Source organism: Hypanus sabinus, chromosome 8, assembly GCF_030144855.1.
Source record: "Hypanus sabinus isolate sHypSab1 chromosome 8, sHypSab1.hap1, whole genome shotgun sequence".
Lineage (NCBI taxonomy): Eukaryota > Metazoa > Chordata > Chondrichthyes > Myliobatiformes > Dasyatidae > Hypanus > Hypanus sabinus.
The window spans coordinates 21,386,157-21,410,055 of record NC_082713.1 but is presented as its reverse complement, the minus strand read 5'-3'; the positions used below and the strand labels follow the sequence as shown (position 1 = coordinate 21,410,055).

The following is a 23,899-nucleotide window of genomic DNA, read 5'->3' as shown; positions in this document are numbered from 1 at the left end:
AAAAGGCAAAAGGTGAGGCTTTTCAGGATCTCCATACCTTCCACCCAGGCTTGTGATGATGATGATTATCACTTATTGTCCTTCCAGACAGATGGATGATAACCAACCTATGGTTACCAATGCTGTAACACCATAAGACACAGGAAAAGAATTAGGCCATTCAGCATATAGAGTCTGCTCCACCATTCCTGACTGATTTATTACCTCTCTGAACCCCATTCTGCCTTCTCACCTAACCTTTGATACCCTGACTAATTAAGAACCTATCAAACTCCACTTTAAATACCCACTGATTTGGCCTCCCTCTCCACAACTGACTGTGGCAATTAATTCCGAAAACTCTATTCTGAGGCTGTGCCCTCTGGTTCTAGACTTCTCCTCTATAGGAAGCATCCTCACCACATCCACTCTATCTAGGCCTCAATATCCAAAAGGTTTCAATGAGAAACCTCATTTTTCTAAACTCCAGCAACTACAGACTCAGGGCTATCAAATGCTACCTATACATTAACCCTTTCATTCTGGAATCATTCTCAGGAAACTTCCCTGGACTGTCTCCAACGCCAGCATTTTTTTTCTTAGATAACATCATCATTTCATGCTGTGTTGTATGACATGGGTGATCATGACCCCATGACCATGATTGTTCTGGGCAAACTTCTCTACTGAAATGGTTTGCCATTGACTTCTTCTGGGCAGTGTCTTTACATGATGGGTGACCTCAGCCATTATCAATACGCTTCAGAGATTGTCCACCTGGCATCAATGTTCACATAACTGGGACTTACTAGATAAGTGGCCAAAGTGTAGTTTGACCAATGCCTTACAAAGCCTCAGCCTTATATCCTTGCTGTTATATTCTAGTCCTCTCGAAAAGAATGTTAACATTGCATTTACCGTTATTACCAATGACTCAACCTGCAAGTTAATCCTTATGGAATCCTGCACTAGGACTCCCAAGTCCCTCTGAACCTCTGATATTTTAACTTTCTTCCTGTTTAGAAAATAGTCCATGCCTTTGTTCCTTCTACCAAAGTGCATGACCAAATACTTCACTACTCTACATTCCAATCTGCTACTTGCCCATTCTCTCAATCTGTCCAAGTCCTTCTGCAGAGTCCCTGCTTCATCAACACTACCTGACCACCTATCTTTGTACCATCCAAAAATCTGGGCACAGAGCCAACAATTATGTCCTCCAAATCACTGACATGTAACATGAAAACAGCGGTCCCAATACTGACCAATGTGGACCAGCACTAGACGTTGGCAGCCACCCAGAAAAAGCCCCTTTTATTCCCACTCTTTGACTCCTGCCTTCAGACAATCTTCTATTCATGTTAGTATCTTTCCAATAATCCCATGGGCTCTTATTTTGTTAAGCAGCCTCATGTGCAGCATCTTGTCAAAGGGCTTCTGAAAATCCATGTAAACAACATCCACTGAATCTCCTTTGTCAATACTGCCTGCTATCCTGCAAAGAATTCCAACAGATTTATCAGGCAAGATTTTAATTTGAGGTAAACATGCTGACTTTAGCCTATTTTATCAAGTGCCTCTAAGTACCCCAAAACCTCATCCTTTATAATGGATTCCAAAAGCTTCCCAACCACTTAACTCAGATTTACTGGGCTATAATTTCCTTTCTTCTGTCTTCCTCCCTCCCTCCAGAGGGAGTGGCATTTGCAATCTTCTAATCCACTGGAAACATTCCAGTATGTAGTTTCTCCTCTCTTTCCACTCCCCCACCTTTTTATTTGGGCATCTTGCCCCCTCCTCTCAGTCCCAAAGAAGAGTCTCAGCCCAAAACATCGACCGTTGGTTCGCTTGTTCTCTTCCATTGTTGCTCCTGGCTTGCTGAGTTCTCCCAGCATTTTGTGTGCTTTGCTTTGAATTTCCAGAAGCTACAGACTTTCTTGTGTATATGATCATTACTAATGCTGCAAGAATCTCTTAAGCTTTTTCAGTATCCCTGGAGTATAGTCCATCTGGTCCTCTACCTTCAGATCTTTCAGCTTCCCAAGCACTTTCTCCTTTGTTATAGCAACTACCCTCACTTCTGCTCCCTGATACACTCACATTTCTGCCATACTGTTAGTGTATTCCACCGTGATGTGACATAAAATACTCATTAAGTTTGTCCGTCATTTCTTTGTCCCAAATTACACCTCTCCAATGTCAGTTTCCAGTAGTCTGATAACTGCTCTCATCTCTCTTTAGCTCTTTATATATCTGAAGAAACATTTGGTATCGTATTTTATATAATTGGCTACCTTACTTCCTTATTTCAATATTTCTTTCCTTACAGGTTTTTTTTTTAACTTGCTTTCTGTTAGTTTTTAAAAGTTTCTCAATCTTCTAACTTGCCACTAATTTTTGCTATGTCATATACCCACTTTTATGTTTTTATGCCGTATTTGTCTCTCCTTGTCAGCCATAGTTGTGCCATTCTCTAATTAGAATACTTCTTCACTGTTAGGGATGTATCAATTCTGAATATCTACCAGCCATTGTTGTTCTACCTTCATCCCTGCTAGAATTCTCTTTCATTCTGCAATTCCCTTTTCTCCACTGTAACATCGATACATCTGACTTTATCTTTCCCCTCTCAAACTGTAGGATGAATTCTATCATATTATGATCACTGACCCCTAAGAGTTCCTTTACCTCAAGCTCCCTAATTAAATCTGGTTTATTACACTACACCCAATCCAGAATTGACTTTCCCCTGATGGGCTCTACCACAAGCTGCACTAAAAAGGCATCTTGTAGACAGTCCAGAAATACTCTCCCTTGGGATCCAGCACTAATCTGATTTCCCAATCCACAGGCATATTGAAATGCACCATGATTATTGTAACATTGCCCTTTTTACATACCTCTTCTATTTCCTGTTGTAATTTGTATCACATATCCTTGGCTGCTGTTCAAAGCCCTTTATATAACTTCCATCAGGGTCTTTTTACCCTTGTGGTTTCTTAACACTACCCACAAGGATTCTACATCTTCTGATCCTATGCCAATTCTTTCTAATGATTTGATTTCAATTTTTTTACCAGCAGAGTCACTCCACCCCATCTGTATGTCCTTATGGTACAACACCAATGATCCCAACTATGATCTTCTTTCAGCTATGACTCAGTGAGGCACACAACGTCATACCCGCCAATCTCTAACTGCACTAAAAGATCATCTACCTTATTCTGTATACTGTGGGCAATCAAATATATCCCCTTCAGTCCTGCATTCCGCGTCCTTTTCCATTTTACCCCCATGCTACAATGTAGTTCATTCCACTGAATAAAATTTTGCCCTACCATCTGCCTATCCTTCTTCACAGTCTTATTAGCTGCTTAAATACCAACTGCCCATCCTTAAGCTCTATCACACTGGTACCGATCCCCCGCCAAATTAGTTTAAACCCTCCCCAATACGTCTAGCAAACCTTCCTGCACGGATGTTGGTCCCCCTCTGTTTCAGATGCCACGTGTTCTTTTTGTACAGGTCATACCTTTCCCAGAAGAGCTCCTAATGATCCAGCAATCTGAAACATTGCCCCTTGCTCTAGTTCCTGAGCCATACATTCATCTGCCAAATCATCCTATTCTTACACTCCCTGGGCTTCAGTACCCTCAATGTTAAACAGGAGTAATTGTTGGAGATAAAGAACGAGGCAGAGGCATTATCAAATTAATATTCCCAAGATGCCAGAGTGCCACTGGGTTTCTGGCAAAATTTGAGCAACCTGTGCATTGTGCAATAAATTCAATGCCCCAAAATTGCCAACATTTACTCCCATTGATGTGAGGAAGCTTATGATCCAAGGGAGTCATGTGAAATTGGAGAAATTCCAAGCATCTCCAGAGACAGGTCCACCATGGCCACTTTGAATGGCAGAGCACAGTTTGCCTCAGAACCCAGTGTATACCTACCAAGTTCAACTGATGTACATTCAATAACCCCATTCATTTGTACAGAGTGGAAAGTCATGAGGAAGAGATACAAGTTCCAATTAACATTCACCTTGTTGAAGGAATTGACTTGATTTGAAAATATGCAAATTTTAAGTGTTTCAAGTGCTGTATTTTAATTGCCAAATTCATGCAATTAATTTGTATTTAAAGAAAGATTAGCTTTATTTGTCACATGTACATTGAAACATCAAAACATACAGTGAAATGTATTGCTTGTGTCAAATCAAATCAGCGAAGTTTGTGCGTGGGGCAGTCCACAAGTGTTACTGTGCTTCCAGTGTCATCATAATAGACACACAACCTGCTAACCCTAACCATACATCTTTGGAATGTATAAGAAAGCTGGAGCAACCAGTGGAAACCCACAGGTCACAGTGATAATGTCCAAACTGCTTGCAGATCGTGGCTGGAATTGAACTCCAATCGACGATCACTGGCACCCACCAAAATTGAACATTTGCCAACAATATGTTGGGTGGACCACTAACTCTGAAAATACAGTGGATTCCGATTCATTGGAACATCAGTTAATCAGGGCAGCCAATTTTTTGGGACAACTCTTCAAAGAACAAAAACTAATCAAGAAAACATTTGGGACTCCTTTTGTTTATTTGGGACATAATGCTGCTTAATTGGGGCAGGAAATTGTTGCGGAACAGTTTATAACTAGTGTCAGTCACATTCACCCCTGTAGCTGTTAGAAACTGCACTTAGAGTGAACAGTTTTTAAATAGTGTCGGTTATGTGTTGGTGTTCAAAAAGAATAATCAGTGAATTTTGTCACTGATAGTTAGCAAGAAATAAATAGTAAGACAATTCAGAACTTTTGCTCACCATGGTTCAAGACTTGAAGATGCCAAAAACAGCTAGAGTGAAAATGAAATTATTTCACTACTTCAACAAGTTAGAAACTATGAAGAATTTAAAGGTATCGACTATCATCTTGAGTGTTACAATGAATTTAAAGATTTGGAGGATACAATCATCAAAAAGATTGTATGAAGGCAGTTCATTATATGCTCCAGATGTCTACACTGATTAAGTTCATTTACTGTCAATCAAAAGGTGACTTATCTACCTTCAGGACCTTTCCGTTTCCCAAGAATCTTCTCTCCAGTAATAGTAACTTCAAATGCTTCGTGACTCCTGACACCTGGAACTTCCTCCATGCTACTCATGTCTTCCACAGTGAAGACTGATGCAAAATACTTAATCAGTTCGTCTGACATTTCCTTGTTCCCGATGTCCACTCCTGCCTCTCTTTTACACTTTATGTATCTAAAGAATCTTTTGGTATCCATTTTAATATTACTGTCTATCTTAGTTTTGTATTCCATCTTTACCTTCTTAATGATTTATTTACAAACGTTTGTAGTTGCCTTCTGTTGGTTTTTAATAACTTTCCAATCTAACTTCCCACGAATATTTGCTCTATTATATGCCCTTTCTTTGGCTTTTATGTTAGCTTCGACTTCTCTTATTAGCCACAGTTGTGTTATCTTGCCTTTAAAATTCTTCTTCCTCAATGGAAAATATATATCCTGTGCCTTCCAAGTTGCTTCCAGAAACTCCAGCTGCTCTGCCGTCATTCCTGCCAGTGTTCCTTTCCAATCAATTCTGGCCAACTTCTCCCTCATGCATTGGTAATTCCCTTTACTCCACTGTAATACTGATACATTTGACTTTAGCTTCACCTTCTCAAATTTCAGGGTGAATTTGACCATATTATGATCACTTGCCCCTAAGGGTTATTTTACCTTAAGGTCTTTAACCAATTCTGGTTCATTGCACAGCACCCAATCCAGAATAGCTGATCTTCTAGTGGGCTCAACCATGAGCTGCTCCAAAAAACCATCTCGTTGGTACTCTTGAAATTCCCTTTCCTGTAATCCAGCACCAACCTGATTTTCCCAATCTACCCACATATTGAAGTCCCCCATGACTATTGTAACATTGCCCTCTGGCATACATCTTCTATCTCTCATTGTAATTTGTAGACCACAACTTTACTACTGTTTGGGGGTCTGTATACAACTCCCATCAGTGTATTTATACCCTTGCAGTTCCTTAGCTCTATCTACAATGATTCACTAGTCAAGTCAGAGCTCTCCTTGCTTACTGAGATTCTCATCCCAGTTCCTTCATAATATAGGCAGTCACCAAGCCACTTGCTGCCAATTCTAAGCCGATATATCAATTTATTTTATTGGTTCTTAGAAAAACTTTAGAATTGATCATGTCAATGCAGTAAAAGAATAAAGATTTGTATATCAAAGGGTTTTCTCACCATAAGTAGTTCACACTTCAGAGTCAGAAACACAGTTAACAGTTCAAGCCAATGGCTTTCCTATCAGAATTGATATGAGCAGCCATTTCAAATCATTGACTGGAATTTTTTTTTTTTGGTTGTGTTGCTCTCTCTACTCGCAAGCTTGACCCAGTGAGCATTTCTGGCATTTTTGGCTGTTAATTTTAGATCACCAGTTCTGCAGTACATTTTGCAACCCTTGCAGAGTGGACACATTGCAAGCTCCCTGGACAGCTGCATACCTTCGACACTTCTTGTCCTGGTCCACACTCCTTACACAATTTGCAGTTTCCATCGACATCCACGTACTCATTCTCCTGGCAAGTATTCAAGCTGGCAAAGACATTGAGTAGCTGGAGAAGTCAAAAAGAGATAGATTATGCATGTTTTAACTTTGTACAGATACTTCCTTGGCACACAGCTAGTACTCATGAACTAAGAGTCTGATCATTTCACTGTTTTTTTTAAAATGTTATTTTAACATATTTACACAGGGACTGTATCAATAAGAACGAAACACTTCTTTCAGGTGATGACAGCTCCAATTACATTAATACCAAGTAGTGGCAGTTCTGACATGGGGTGAAAATATACGAGCAGCTCTGACAAACCCTCAATAGAATAAAAGAGTTCTCAAATGAAAGGTTAAACAAGTAGTCTGGGCAGTCATAAATCTAGCTGTTCTGTGGGTAAACTCAAGGAAACAGTCCAGGCCTGGTCCAATCCTAGTGCGTACATTTCCAATCCCAGAACGGCATTTTGGCAAGGTTCAAAACCCGCACTGAGCGAAACTCATGCTCCATTTTTATATGCCTGTGCTCAGCAGAAACTCTTTGCACGGAGAAGGTCAAAATGGCAGCCAGGTGTCAGTGTGCCCCTGTCATCATGAAACAACGCTCCTCCAGCCCCAATCTGGGCACAGTGAAGTTCACATCCACACCAGTGATGATAGCTCCAGTAATAACAGGTAGTGTTAGTTACCGGATTAACAGCCAAACTCTGGAGCACTGGTCCAGATAAAGGAGTGTGAATTCCCTCCCAGGGTAACTAAGGGTTTTAAATTCAAGTACAGGGAAACTGTATAATTCAGCATCATGTTCAGCACAGCCACTGAGGACTGAAAACCTCTTCCTGTATTGTATTGTCCTATTCTATACAAGCCATTCTCTGCAATAGTTGCACAGACAATTGGTGCTGAGCCAAAAGAAGTGTTGTGTTTTCTCTTGGAAAAGTGATTTCATTCCTCAATGTTGGCATGTAGCACAATTATATAGATTGTGCCATTCAGACAATGCTCTTACTTTGGTTATATGTATATTGTACGGTTAGTTTTAGTGTGCAAGTCCCTCAACACGTTGGATGATGTGTGCAGTGTGTACTTGACAGATTATCCAGTAAATCAGTACTTCCTAACCAAGTGAATGTTTTTAATTTTATAATTTTATTTTATTGTTTTACAGTGGTGCTAGGAAGTTTATGAACCCTGTCGAAGTTTCTCTATTTTTGCACAAGTATGACCTAAAATATGATCAGATCTTCATGCAAGACCTAAAACAAGATAGATAACTCAATTAAATAAATAACACAAAACACATTATACTCATTCATTTATTGTGAAAAATGATCCAATATAACACGTATTTGTTGGAAAACCTCTGGGGCAATGCCTTCTAGTAAAGCTATTTGGAGTCAGATGTCTAGCTCTACTGTATGTTATCCCGTGTTACATCTCACAGTTGTGACGAAAACACAGCAGGAGAGGCAAAATTCAAACCAGGCTGAAGCATAGAGGGATGAAGCCTCCTTTACCTAGCATCTTGTTAGCGAATGTGCAGTCACTGGGATAAAAAAGATTGATCATCTCATGTCAAGGCTACTGTATCAGAGGCAAATGAGACCAATCTCAATTGTTTGTTACACTGAAACTTGGTTAAATGTGGATACACTGGATGCAGTGATATGACCAGAATGTTTTACAGTTTTCAGAATGGATCGAACCGTGAATTCCTGTAAGGAAAGAGGAGGCGGTATATGCTTTTTAATCTGTTCCTGTTGGTGCATGGACATTGGTGTTATGTCAACTTCTTGCTCCTCTGATTCAGAAATTCTAACGATTAAACGTAGACCATTTTATTTGCCTCAGGCGTTCTCAGCCGTGACCCTGTCTGCAGATTCAATACCACCAACAGCCGATTAAAGCAAGCACTCGAGAAACTGCACAATGTTATCTGTAAACAAGAAACAGCTCATTCCGACACACTTCAAATTATAGATGGCGACTTTAAACAGGCCCATTTGAAGAAAACGCTGCTCAATTATCACCAGCAGGTAACCTGTAACACCAGAGGTCCCAACACACTAGACCACTGCTACACCATGATAATGAATGCCTGTCATTCCCTCCCAAGACCGCATTTTGGCAAGTCGTATCATTTGGCTGTACTCCTACTACCTGCATACAGAAAGAGCCTGAAGAGCAAGGTTCCAGAGAGCAAGACAATTAAGAGGTGGTCGTGGAAGGCTGAGAAATGGTTACAGGATTGCCTTGAATTAGTGGACTGGGCTGTGTTCAAGAACTCATCTGAGTATCCGAATGACCACAAGGGTTCTGTGTGTCCCCACAAAATCATTCAGGGTTTTCCTCCAATCAGAAGCCCTGGATGAACAATGAAATCCGGAATCTGCTGAGAGCCAGATCAGAGGCATTCAAGTCTGGAGATCAAGAATGCTACAAGAGGTGCAGATATGATCTCCTGGAAGTCATCTCTTAGGCAAAGTGGGGATTCTGGACTAGACTGGAATCAACGAAGGATGTTCAAAAGCTCTGGTATGGTTTGAATGCCACACCTTCCCACAAAGCTAATTCTTGTGACATTGGGGACAGAAGAGCTTCACTTGCAGATGAGCCCAGTGCCTCCTATGCTCACTTTGATCACCAGTACTGGACGGAACTATCACACATCCCCATATCTCCTGATGATTCTTTCGTCTTGGTATCTGAAGGTGACAAGCAGTCTGCCTTCAAGAGAGCAAATCCAAGGAAAGCATCTGGTCCAGATGGAGTACCTGGTTGAGTAATGAAGACCTGTGCCAACCAACTGAACTGGCTGGTGTATTCACTGACATCTTCACCCTCTTGCTCTGGCTACGTGTGGTACCCATCTGCTTCAATGAGGATTCAGTTGTACCGGTGTCCAAGAAGAGCGTGGTAACCCACGAACATCTGGACAGCAAAAATGCATACATCAGGATGCTCTTCATCCATTAGAGCTCAGCATTTAACACATCATCCCCTCAAAACTAATCAGTAAACTCCAAGACCTAGGCCTCAATGCCCCCATGTGCAATTGGATCCAGGATTTCCCCATTTGTACACACCAGTCCGTTCAGATTGGCAAAAACGTCTCCTCTACAAATTCCATCAGCACAGGAGCACCGCAGGGATGTGTACTTCGCTGCCTGCTGTACTTGCTTTACCCCCATGATTGTGTGGCTCAGCACAGATCCAACACCACATCCTAGTTTGCTGATGACACCACTGTTGTAGGCTGTATCGAGGATGGTGATGAATTAGCAGACAGGAGGGAGTTTGGTGTCGTAACAACAACTTCTCACTCAATATCAGCAAGACCAAGAAACTGACTGTAGACTTCAGGAGAGGGAAACCAGAGGTCTATGAGCCAGTAATCACCGGAGGATCAGAGGTGGAGAGGGTCAGTAACGTTAAATTCCTGGGTGTCACTATCTCAGAGGGCCTGTCCTGAACCCATCATATACAGAAAAAATATAATTGTGAAGAAAGCAAGACAGCAGCTCTATTTCCTCAAGAGTCTGCAAAGGTTTGGCATGTCATCAAAAACCTTGACAAACTTCTCTAGATGTGCGGCAGCAACTGTGCTAACAGGCTGCATTATGGCCTGGTATGGGAACGCCAATGCCTTGAGACAGAAAATCCTACAAAAGTAGTGGAATTAGCCCAGTACATCACAGGTAAAACCCTCCCAACCACTGAACACATCTACATGAAAAGTTGCCGTAGAAAAGCAATAATCATCAAAGATCCTCACCACCAAGGCATGCTCTTTCCTCGCTGCTGCCAACAGGTACAAGGTACCAGGTTCAAGTACAATTACTACCCTTCAGCCATCAGGCTCTTGGACAAAAGGGGATAGCTACACTCATTTAAGGACTCTGTTATATTGTTATTTCATGCTCGTTATTTATATCCACATTTGTTTACAGTTTATAATTCCTGGTGTTCCTAGACTACTAGACAGGTATATGGAGGAATTTAAGGTGGGGGGGGGGGTTATATGGGAGGCAGGGTTTGAGGGTCGTCCCAACATCATGGGCCGAAGGGCCTGTAATGTGCTGTACTATTCTATGTTCTACGTTTACAGTTACTGTTCTATAGATTTGTTAAGCATAAATAAGAATCTAAGGGTTGTATGTGGTGATATGTAGGTAAGCCAATAAAAAATTTCACTTTGAACTTTGATATAAATGACCTGCAGTAAAAGTTGAAACAGGTAGCAAGTTGAACTTGCCACACTTCAAGTGCATAGATATGCACTTGAGATTTTGAGACATTAAGGGCTACAGACCAATTGGTGATAAAAGGGATTAATATTAAGTGGGTGCTTGGTGGTTGCCATAGTCAAGTTGAATAACTTTAATGGTAATATAGCAGCTCTATAAAACCCTGATTACACCACACTTGGAGTATAGCGTTTATTTCATGTTGCCTCATTATAGGAAGGATGTGGAAGCTTTAAGGAGGGTGTAGAGGGTTACCAAAACACTGCCTATATTGAGGATAATTTGTATGGTTTGACTTTTCTCTTTGGAGGGAAAATGGATGAGATACGAATCGATACAGGTGTGTAAAATGATAAGAGGCATAAATCAAGTAATTTTCCCCATGGCAGTAACAGTTAATACAAGGGGAAATAATCTTAAGGTGATTGGAACAAAGTACAGAGGGCATGTCAGAGATAAGCTTTTTAAATACAGTCTGCCCTCCTTATCCGCAGGGGATTGGTTCCAGGACCCCTCGCGGATACTAAAAAATGCAAATGCTCAAGTTCCACATATAAAATGGCACAGTATTTGCATATAACTTACGCACATTCTCCCGTATACTTTAAATCATCTCTAGATTACTTATAATACCTAATACAATGTAAATGCTATGTAATTGGTTGTTATACTATATTGTTTAGGGAATAATGACAAGAAAAAAGTCTGTACATGAGATGTGAGGCGAAAGAGCAATGCGCAAACAATGAGTGCTGGAGAGAGAACTTCCAGGTTTTCCCGATCCACGGCTGGTTGAATCCATGCATGCGGAACCCACGGATAAGGAGGGCCGACTGTATATACAAAAAGTGGTAGATGTATGGAAAGTGTTGCCAGGGGTAGGGGTAGGGGTAGAGGCAGTTACATTAGTGACATTTAAAAAAAAACCTTTAACGGGCAACAAAAATGGAGGGCTCTTTGACAGGGAAGGATTTTATAGTAGAAGGATTTTAGACTGATTTTGGAGTAGATTAGAAGGTCAGCACATCATAGGCTAAAGGGCCTGTACTGTGATGTGCTACTCTACCTCAATGTAAGGTAGACAAAAGGTCCTGTTCCTTTAATACTGATATAGTTGATATATATATATATATATATATATATATATATATATATATATATATATATATATATATATAATAGCTGATATAGTTTTCAATGCCCTCATCTAAATCGTTGACATAAATCGTAAAGAGCTGTGGTCCCAATACAGAGCCCTGTGGTACCCCACTAGTCACCTCCAGCCAGTCCGAGAAACACCCATTCACTGCTACCCTTTGCTTTCTATCTGCCAACCAGTTTTCTATCCATGTTGAAACCCTGCTCCCAATGCCATGAGCTCTGATTTTACTCACCAATCTCCTATGTGGTACCTTATCGAATGCCTTCTGAAAATCTAGGTACACAACATCTACTGGCTTACCCTCGTCTAACATCCTTGTTACACCCTCAAAAAACTCCAACAGATTAGTCAAGCATGATTTGCCCTTGGTAAATCCATGCTGGCTCAGCCTAATCCTATTACTGCCATCAAGATGTGCCACTATTTCGTCCTTAATAATGGACTCAAGCATCTTCCCCACAACTGACGTTAGGCTAACAGGGCGATAGTTCTCCGTTTTCTCCTTCCCTCCCTTCTTGAAAAGTGGAATAACATTAGCCACTCTCCAATCTTCAGGAACTGATCCTGAATCTAAGGAACATTGGAAAATGATTACCAATGCATCCGCAATTTCCTGAGCCACCTCTTTTAGAACCCTCGGATGCAGACCATCTGGACCCGGTGATTTATCAGCCTTCAGTCCTACCAGTCTACTCATCACAGATACTTTCCTAATGTCAATCTGTCTCAATTCCTCTGATATCTTATGACCCTGGCCCATCCATACACCTGGGAGATTGCTTGTGTCCTCCCTGGTGAAGACAGATCTAAAGTACGCATTAAATTCTGTTGCCATTTCCCTGTTTCCCATAACAATTTCTCCCAATTCATTCTTCAAGGGGCTAACATTGTTCTTAACTATCTTCTTTCTCTTCACATAGCTAAAAAAGCTTTTGCTATCCCCTTTTATATTCCTGGCTAGACTGAGCTCATACCTGATTTTTTCTCTCAGTATTGCTTTTTTAGTTAAGATCTGCTGTTCCTTAAATCTTTCCCAATCATCTGTATTCCCACTCATCTTAGCCCTGTCATACTTCTTTTTCTTTAATGCTATACAATCTCTGACTTCCTTTGTCAACCACCGTGGCCCCTTACCCCTCTTTGAATCCTTCCTTCTCATTGGAATGAACTGCTTTTGCATCTTTTGTATTATCCCCAAGAATATCTGCCACTGCTGATCCACTGTCTTTCCTGCCAGGGCATCCACCCATTTAACTTTGGCCAGCTCTTCCCTCAGGGCTCCGTAGTCTCCTTTATTTAATTGCAACACTGACACCTCTGATCTGCCCTTATCCCTCTCAAATTGTAGATAAAAACTTATCATGTTATGATCACTACTTCCTAATGGCTCCTTTACTTCAAGATCACTTATCAATTCCTGTTCATTACACATCACCAAGTCCAAAATAGCCTCGTTCCTGGTTGGCTCAAGCACAAGCTGTTCCAAAAATATATCCCTTAGACACTCCACAAACTCCCTATCCTGGGGTCCAGCACCTACCTGATTCTCCCAGTTCACCTGCATGTTGAAATCTCCCATAACGACTGCATTACCTTTAGCACATGCCAATGTTAAGTCCCTAATCAACTTGTACCCAATATCCACGTTACTGTTTGGGGGCCTGTACACGACACCCATTAGGGTCTTTTTACCCTTACTGTTCCTCAGCTCAATCCACACAGACTCTACTTCCCCTGTTCCCAAGTCACCTCTTGCTAAGGACTGAATCTCATTCCTCACCAACAGGGCCACCCCACCCCCTCTTCCCATATTTCTGTCTCTACGATAGCACGTATACCCTGGTACACTCAATTCCCAGGCCTGATCCCCTTGCAGCCATGTCTCCGTTATCCCAACAATATCGTAGTTCCCCATTTTCATCTGAGCTTCAAGCTCATCTGTCTTATTTCTGACACTACACGCATTCAAGTATAGAATTCTTAGCCCATTCCTCCTCTCTTTGCTTAAAACACTGTCTACTGTACCTAACCCAGCTCCTTGAACTTCCATCGGGCTAATTGCACCTGAATTTTGATGACCTTCTCAAGATCACCCAAACCTTGTACACATTTAATCCCATGCTCCTTCTGACCAACCCTCTGGATCTGGATCCCTGCCCCCCTCCCCGAGCAGCACTGGCAAACACTCCTGCAAGAATGTTAGTACCCCTCTGGTTCAGATGTAGACCATCCCTTCGAAACAGATCCCAATGTCCCTGGAACAAAGACCAATTATCCAAAAACCTGAACCCTTCCTTCCTGCACCATGCTCTCAGCCTCGTATTAATGTGCATAATCATTCTATTCTTCGCCTCACTCGCACGTGGCACAGGTAGCAATCCCGAGATTGTCACCCTGGAGGTCCTACCTTTCAGCTAACTCCCTAAGCAGGACCCCCTCACTCACCTTACCTACATCGTTGGTCCCTACATGGACCACTACATCTGGGTTCATGCCCTCGTTCTCAAGACGATACTAAACTGGGTGGCAGTGTGACATGCGAAGAGGACGTTAGGAGAATACAGGGAGACTTGGATAGGCTGGGTGAGTGGGCAGATACTTGGCAGATGTCATTCAATGTGAATAAATTTGAAGTTATCCACTTTGGAAGCAGGAACAAGAGGGCAGAGTATTGTCTGAACGGTGTAGAGTTAGGTAAGGGAGAAATGCAAAGAGACCTAGGAGTCCTAGTTCACCAGTCAATGAAGGTGAATGAGCAAGTGCAACAGGCAGTGAAGAGGGCAAATGGAATGTTGGCCTTTGTTACAAGGGGAATTGAGTACAAGAGCAAGGATGTCCTTTTGCATTTGTACAGGGCCCTGGTGAGACCACACCTGGAATATTGTGCACAGTTTTGGTCTCCAGGTTTAAGGAAGGACATTCTGGCAATTGAGGAAGTGCAGCGTAGATTCACTAGGTTGATTCCTGGGATGGCAGGGCTGTCTTACGCAGAGAGATTGGAGAGATTGGGCTTGTACACGCTGGAATTGAGGAGATTGAGAGGGGATCTGATTGAAACGTTTAAGATAATTAAAGGATTTGATAGGATTGAGGCAGGAAATATGTTCCAGATGTTGGGAGAGTCCAGTACCAGAGGGCATGGATTGAGAATAAGAGGTCAGTTATTTAAAACAGAGTTGAGGAAGAGCTTCTTCTCCCAGAGAGTTGTGGAGGTGTGGAATGCACTGCCTCGGAAGACGGTGGAGGCCAATTCTCTGGATGCTTTCAAGAAGGAGCTAGATAGATATCTGATGGATAGGGGAATCAAGGGATATGGGGACAAGGCAGGGACTGGGTATTGATAGTGAATGATCAGCCATGATCTCAGAATGGCGGTGCAGACTCGAGGGGCCGAATGGTCTACTTCTGCACCTATTGTCTATTGTCTATTTAACACTAGAACTCTAATCACTGTTTTGTGGCTTCATGTCATACAACCATGACTGACCAAAAGCTCATGCTGCCTCTGCAAGATGGACTGGGTCTCTAGACCCTCTCACACCTCAGCAAGGTATATTCATACATCTCCATCAAAGGAACATTCCTGCAAGTCCCCAGCAACTTCCTCAGCCATCACTGAAAAATCATACTCAACAACCTGCAGCTGTAAAGTACCCAGGTCCAAATAATACTGCCACCCCTCACAAGCAACTGGGTTTCATCTCCACCAGTACTTTGTACTGAGGTGCAGTACTCAAAAATGTGGTTCAGATGTAACAAATCATCAGGCAGTCCCAGACTCTGGAATGGCCAGCTTTGGTTTGAAATTTGCCAGAGTGGTTTAGAACCTTTGACCAAAGTGAAGTGATGCCCAACAAATGAAATCTGAAATTGGGTAAAGCCAAATTGATGGCCGTAGCCTCTCTTGCGACCTCCACAATTTCCTCACTGGCGGCGAGGGTGTGGGAAGCAGACACAGTCAAGAACTCACTGCCCGAGTCCATCATGTAGGCAATGGCTACACCCATCCCATAACTAAAGGAATATCTTTACTTGAAGCACTTTAATCATTAAAAGGTCCTCTTCAGAAGGTAACCTTGTGCAAAGCACAATTGTCACACTAACTTCGACATGCTGTCGTGGACCTGGGTGGACTCACTAATCTCTGCTAGTTGATATGCTCTTTTCAAAGAGTCAGGGGCCCCCTTTGTTTAACAACTTGTGAATGAGATTCCTATATGGTTGCTAAGCTCTAGCTCAGGGGTGGGCAAACTTTTTGACTTGTGGGCCACAAAGGGTTCTAAAATTTGACAGGGGGGCCGGACCAGGAGCAGATGGACGGAGTGTTTTGGTAATACACCTCATAAGAGAAAATAAAATATCATGGGATATGTAGAAAACATGTGCTTTAATTTCAATTGAAAATGAACAAATGCATTACAACAAAATATCTGTCTTTGAAGTCCCATGGTATTTAGCTATTTATTGAAATGACTTTTAAAACACTGAAAATTAAATGAATAAAATACAGCTTTTTTTAATAGTAACAGTTATTATTTTAAAGCACTGAAAATTCTGTTATCCTTCAAGATATTATCATCATCACTCTCCTCCTGACTGTCTTTATTTCAAAAACGGTAGGAGATGCAGGTCTACTTGTCCTGCTCCTTCTTATTCAATTGTCCCCCGTGCCAAAACTCAACAACGACCAGCACAAAGACAGAACAATGACAGCGCGCCAGTATGCAAAGCGCATTATTTGATCTGGAGCGCATTTTTTATTTTGAGAACGAACGTGCACCTGCGCACTACTCATGTCCATCACTTAACAGAAATGACATGTAACATGTAAGGATTATTGAAAAAAATATTTTCAAATGCATTTTTTACATAACACAACGAAGAAACTTATTTTTAATTTCAGTGGGAACAGTGTTGTTGGTCTCCATTTTTAGCCAGCGCATCAAAGTCTGGATTTAGTTTTGTTGTGGCGATTCTTAGGATGGATCTGAGGTGTTGGTCAGTTAACTTGGATCTGTGGCTGGCTTTGTTGATGTTCATGACGCTGAACGCCTGTTCACACAAATAGGTCGAGCCGAACAAAGAGTAAAGCGCAAATGTGGAGTAATACACTGCACCTCACAAAGGTCAATGTATATAGAGTGCGTCATCTATTGGGAAAACGCCAGAATTGCGGGGAAAAAACGTTAACAAGGTTTATTAATATAATTTCATCAAGTTCTGCGGGCCGGATTAAAAAGCTTAACCGGCCGCATATGGCCTGCGGGCCGTACTTTGCCCATGCCTGATCTAGATCCTCTGGCAAGGAGGAACATATAGACAGGAGTAAATTTCAATGGATTAGTCTGCTCTTTCACATCCAACACCACCATCACCACCTTTTCCACCCCCCCCCAAATAAGTTTCTGCGCTTTCCTCCTTTTCTATTCCCCTCTCTTCTAACCTAGCTATTACCTGTCATTTAAAAAACAAATGGATAGATATACGGACAGGAAAGGAATGGAGGGTTATGGGCTGAGTGCAGTTAGGTGGGACTAGGTGAGAGTAAGCGTTCGGCACGGACTAGAAGGGCTGAGATGGCCTGTTTCCGTGCTGTAATTGTTACATGATTATATTATCAACCCCCATCCCCCTCCCCTTTCTGCTATGGCTCACTTTCCTCTCCTATCAGCTTAAGTGCAGAGGGCACTGGTCCTCTGATAGGAAATAGCTTGGCTCTCAAACAAGTGAAAAAATACACCTATACTCAACAATGCCGTTGTACAAGTTGAAGGAACACTTGCACAGAAGATACTGGAGATACCCGGGCACTACTCCAACACTATGAATTGCCACCAAATTAAAGCACAATGTGAGTGGCATCCATATTTGTCATCTCACATATCATACTGAACAATGCCAGATGTTTCCCCAACAGTTTGCAGCCCCCTCCCCAGTGTATAACTGGTTTTGAGTCACACTGAAAACTGCTCAGGAATGCCGAGAAATTTTAAAAGAATGCTACCAAGACCTCAGGACCTGAGTTACAGGGAAAGATTAAATAGATCAGGACTTTATTCCCTGGAATGTAGCAGAAGGAGCAGAGATTTGATAGAGGCATACAAAATTATAAGGGGCATAGATAGGGTAAATGCAAGCAGGCTTTGCCATTGAGACAAGACTACTGGTTATCGGTTAAGGGTGAAAGGTGAACTAGAGGGGGAACTTCTTCACTCAGAGGGTGGTGATAGTGTGAAACCAGCAGAAATGGTGGATACAGGTTCGATTTGGATGGGAGGGGAATGGAGGGCTATGGTCAAGGTGCAGGTCATTGTGAATAGACAGAATAATAGCTTGGCATGGACTAGATGGGTGAAAGGGCCTGTTTCTGTGCTGTAGTGTTCTGATTCTCTGATACTATGAATGTTACAATCCATTAAGTAATGATCCACACCCACATCAATCACAGTCTTCACTGGACGGTCATCCATCATACCATATGGTACACTCTATACTTAAAGGCATCTCCACAATTCCACACACTACAAATACATACCAGACTGAAGAAAACGAGGAGCTCACACAACAGTCCCATTTCCAATTCTTCTTCCTGATAGCCAGGACTTCTAACCTGAAAATCAAGCACAACTTTTATCATCTGGTTCTGGAAATCCAGCAATTCATCCTTCTTACTCCTGGTGTGAGGTAAGTTTTTTCCCCTCATTTATGTATAATTAGAGAACTCTGAAGCATGATCCAGTGGTGAATTGACTGGGTTATCCCTCTGCCCCCGCTACTGTGTTGCTGAACGTGGCTATAGCATTAATTCACACAAAGTAAAGCTAAGCATGGGTCTTCCAAGGAATCCTGGATGCGTTCTGGCATCCTGGTTGTGATAAACCATGTACATCTGTCTGGACATGCCCCTCTGCTGACTGCTCCTGTGGCTCCTCCCACAGACCCCTGTATAAAGGCGATTGTGTCACCGCTCCTCCCACAGTCCAGGGCGGTCATCCGGCATGAATGTGCTCCATTTTACAACTAATAAAAGCCTTTCAGTATTTAGTCTACTTCCAGTCTTTTGGAGTTATTGATTGTGCATCACTGGTATATGTCTATGAAGGTTCCTAGTCACCCAGGTCATTGTATATCAAGCAATAGTAAATCAAGGCAACTAAACTTGCAGTGTCATCTAGAAGACATTTTGCCACTCATCTGAGAGGCTTTTTCATTCTAATCCATGGCAGTCAGTTTTCCGACTTATAAACTGTACCGAGTAATTTGAAGTTATAACAATCACATGAGGATCATTAAAAGTCATAGAGGTAATGAGAGGGTCATTAGTCATATCTATGCCTAATAGACAAGGGACATTCCTTTGATGGTAACAACATGCACATTTTGGACAGGGAGGACAAGTGGTTTGAAAGCGGGGTTAAAGAAGCCTTCTTTGTCAGACTGGAAAACCCACCCTTGAATAAAGGGGATGGAGTACAACAGCACCTATCAGATACTTACAATGCAGTCATAACATCTCTACTCCAGCGTCTCCACAACAGTTCACACCTCCACCCATGCTAAGATAACCACCTCATTACCTCTACAACTTTTAATGACCCCCATGTGATTGGTATACCTTTAAACTAATTGCAGAGTTTAAGCCGGAAAGCTACCCACCATGGATTAGAATTGAAAAAGCCTCTCGGAGGAGTGATGAAACAGCTTCTAGACGACAGAGCAAGTCCAGCTGCCTTGACTTACTGCTGCTTGGTATCCTGGTATAGTTAAATGATGTATGTTAACCCATGCTAATGTTAACCTGTTGTAGTAAGTGTCCAATTTACCCACTCATTGAGAGATGCTCCCCATGGGAGACGGTGTTTTTAGCTGACAACATCACGGCGCCAGTTGAGTTTAAATCTAGCGCACAGTAACCTTTTCACTCTCTGAATCACCTTGGACCAGGTAGTCGAGGGTGCCAGGGAAACGGTCAGTAGTGGCGGTGTGCTAAGGTAAAGAGGGCCCAGGCTAAGTATTTGCAACTGTGTGTACGTTTAGTATTTGATTTGTCCTGCTACTTCAGGCACTCAATTTAAAAAGTTTGTAACCGAGTGTAACTCAAAGGGTTCACTGAATGTTTAGTGTCTGCCTTGTCCTGTAAATAAATAATCTACTTAACAGTAATGTGTCCTCTGTCCCCACTCACCAAACCTGAGTTCACACAACAAAGCTATAATTCTACTACTTTAAAAACAATTTTTGTCTTCATTGATCATAGAGTAGGATGTGCCTCGAGGTTCATTGTGATATGCTTTATAGAACATAGACCAGTACAACACAAGAATAGGCCCGTTGGCGCACCATGTTGTGCCAAACCCATTAAATTAGTAACCACACAGTTAATTAAACTGATCTCTTCTACCTGCACAATGTCCAAACCCCTCCATTTCCCTCAGATTTGTGTGCCTATTACACGGTCTCTTAAAAGTTTCTGATGTTTCTGGCTCTACCACCACTCCAGGCGGGGCATTCCAGGCACCCTCCAAACTCTGTGCCAACCAAGCTGCCAGTCTAAACTGATCCAATTTGGCTGCACTGGGTCGATGTTCCTCCATCCCCTTCTGTGCTTGTGCCTGTTAAATGCCTCTTAATAATTTCCATCAAACAGTGGAGCTTAGGAGATGATGGCACCTAACGGTGACTCTTTTGCTTGCATCTTCGGCCACAGCTCTATTTCGATCTTTAATGTCTCTATTTTTCCCTTTCTGGGTTCTTTTGAAGACCCTGACCTGCAGTTGCATGCTGACTCTGGTTCGCTGTGGGAATGCTATTTGTTAGACCAAGAACGTGGCCTAGAAGACTGGTGTGCCTTCAGGATTCTGAGATCTCGTGGCTCAAAGTCGGTGCCTCGGCAGGAACCTGGTGTGTTGCAGGAGTATAGGGAAGATCGAAAGCAGCTGGCTGCTGGCTGTGTGCCCAGAGACGCAAGTTCTTTAGGCACAGAGCTCAGAAAAGTCGACAAAATGGACTTTTAGCATCTTAAATCAGGTGAGTTATTTGTGTCTCCCCTCTCGCTGTGAAATGGGGACACCTCTTTTTCCCTTATTAGGGAGAGAGAGAGCCTGTGGTATGCAGAATTACTGGGTGAACGAGTAGTCCTTGGGGTACTGCAAGTCTGAGTCTTTATTGATGCTTTGCTGCACGCTTGAGTGCTCAGTGGGTGGGGGGGTGCTGATGCTTTTTTTGCTGGTGGAGAAGGGGGGGTCATTGCTTTGCTGCTGCTTATACATGAGCGGGGGAAGCTGAGGGGGCTTAGGGGTTCTAACATTTAACTCTCATTCATTCTCTGGGGCACTCCTCTGTTTTCATGTATGGTTGCAAAGAAAAAGAATTTCAGGATGTATATTGTATACATTTTGCTGACATTAAATGTACCTTTGAAACCTTTGATTTCAGCTTCCACAGCTTCAGCTGGACTCACCACTCTGCATTAAAAAAACCTTGTTTAACTTAAACTTTCCCTCTCTTACATTTAACCAAAGCTTTGTAATAATTGACACTCCCACACTCTGACAATTTTTCTTATCCACATCCTTTATGATTTTATACACTTCGCCCTTCAACTTCCGAAACTCCAGAGAAAACATTTCATGTTTGTCCAAACTCTCCAAACAGTTAATACTCTTTAATCCAAGCAACATCCCAGTGATCCTCTTCTACAACCCTCCAAAGCTTCCACATTCTTCCTATGATGCGCCAACCAGAACTGCATACGATATTTCAAAGTTGTAATGGCTGGACTGAAAAAACAAGTCAATCACGCTGCTGGAACTAGACATCCAAATGAGAGAGACAGAAGAGCAAAGTTGTGGGCAGACTTCTGATATAGGAAACAAAGGAAATTGGAGAATATTAGTAAGGTGTTTCAATTATTGAAATATTTACTATAAAACTTACAGAACCATAATCAGAGAACTGTTAAAGGATGTCCTTTAAGGTGGATGAGCCATGGAGAATACTACACAAGTATCAGATAATGAAGCCAGGCGACTGGAGAATAATCAGTGAGAGAATAATTTAATTATAATTGCTGCCAAAAAAAAATTGTACAATTTACCATAGCTTTGGAAAGGACAAAGATAAAACAGGAATTAAAATGTCTATATTGTTGCAAGGCAAATCCTCTTTTGATAAGATGTGATGTAGCAAAGGCAGACTGGAGACACGTACTCAAGTAGAAATTAATGACACAGCAGTGGGAAAGAGTCAAGGAGGGAATTCAAGGGGCTCAGTGTGAAGAAAAAGGGTGAGATTGTACTATCTTTTATCCCCTGAATGAGATGCACAGAATGATAACAAGAAAGCTTATCTCAGGCAAGAGTTTAACACTGCCAAAAGATGGGAAGAGAATAAGAAATGCTAGGATGACATTAAAAGAGGTATTAGGAAAATAAAGGACATGAAGAAAATCCTACCAAATAAAATAAATTTCAAAGGTTCTTTTTAATCATCAGTTTGAGTGCAAGAGGATCATTCAAAGAGGACCTATTAGAGATTAACAAAATAATGTTTAGAGATGAGATAAATTTCTCACTGAACATTTTCAATTGTTCCTCAAAGAATATGGAGCTGATACCAATGTTATGGTAAAGGTGTACCACTGAGAATTATTAGACCAATTTAAAAATAATAAAAAAGAAAAACTTTTAAGAGTAATAGCATTTTTGGATGTAGATGAATCACTAGGCCTGGATGAAATGTGTTCCAGACTGCTAAAAGGAGGAAGGAAATTACAGGGGCTCTGACAGTCGTTTTCCAATCGCCTCAGCTTCTGGACAGAGGCCAGAGATTAGGAAACCTGCTGACATTGTACCAAGTTTTCTTTTAAAGAAAGGGAGAAAGAGATAAACAAATAGTTACAAACCGATTGGTTTAACTTTGGTGGTTGAGAAATTATTTAAACCAATTCTGAAGGACTGTATAATCCTTCATTTAAGAAAGGCAGATATTAATTAGTGACAGTGACAAAGGCATTCTTAAAGGAATATTATGTCTAACTATGGATTGTATTTCTTGAGACAATTATACGGTTCATGAAGGCAGTGCATGTGATGTGATGTAATTTACACAGGCTCCAGCAAGGCTTTTGATGAAACTCCAGTTGGCAGCTGGTCAAAAGTAAAAGCTCATGGCATCCAAGGAAGAGTTGCAAACTGGATCCAGAGCTACATACGATCAGTGGCCAGTTTATTAGGTATAGGTACCTGGTGTGGGCTTCTGCTGCTGTAGACCATCCACTTCAAAGTTCAATGTGTTGTGCATTCAGAGAAGCTCTTCTACACATCACTGTTGTAACGCATGGCTACTGTCACCTTCCTGTCAGCTTGAACCGGTCTATCTATTCCCCTCTCCCATTAACAAGGTGTCTTCACCCACAGAACTCCACTCACTGAAAGTTTTTGTTCTTTGTTTTCACACCATTCTCTGTAAACTCTAGAGACTGTTATGTGTGAAAATCCCAAGAGATCAGCAGTTTTTGAGATACTCAAGCCACCCTGCCTGACACCAACAATCATACCACTGTCAAAATCACTCAGATCACTTTCTCCTTATAGGTATGTCTACCAAAAAATGTGATTTGTACTACAGTCCAATTTTAACCCATATGCTACAAGTGTTTAGAGCAGCAGAAAAATTCCTAAAAATTAAAAGTGTATGGTGCAAATCATCTCCATTATGGAACAGTAATCATTTTCTATCTGGGGGGAAACCATTCACTAACAGAACTTGGGAGGATAAAGGTTTTACTACTCTTCAAATATTAATGGGGCAAGTACTATCCTTAGCTTTCAAGAACTGGTATCTCAATATAATATTGATAAACACTCTCTTTTCTACTTTAGAGTAAGATCAGCTTGTAAAGCCTACGGGGTTCCC

At 41.7% G+C, this 23,899-nt stretch overlaps 1 protein-coding gene across 4 annotated transcripts in view; it reads right to left on the bottom strand.

Annotated features, from left to right (window-relative positions):
- eda2r (ectodysplasin A2 receptor) overlaps positions 1 to 23,899 on the bottom strand; it is a 79,724-nt gene that overhangs the window by 42,874 nt on the left and 12,951 nt on the right. For all 4 annotated transcript variants that reach the window (XM_059976813.1, XM_059976812.1, XM_059976811.1 and 1 more), the window contains 2 exons: positions 18,519 to 18,593; positions 6,525 to 6,635 (listed from right to left, as the gene is read on the bottom strand). In XM_059976813.1, the coding sequence (XP_059832796.1) occupies positions 6,525 to 6,635; positions 18,519 to 18,557 (150 nt within the window). In that variant the 5' untranslated portion in view covers positions 18,558 to 18,593. The remainder of the gene's footprint in view (positions 1 to 6,524; positions 6,636 to 18,518; positions 18,594 to 23,899) is intronic.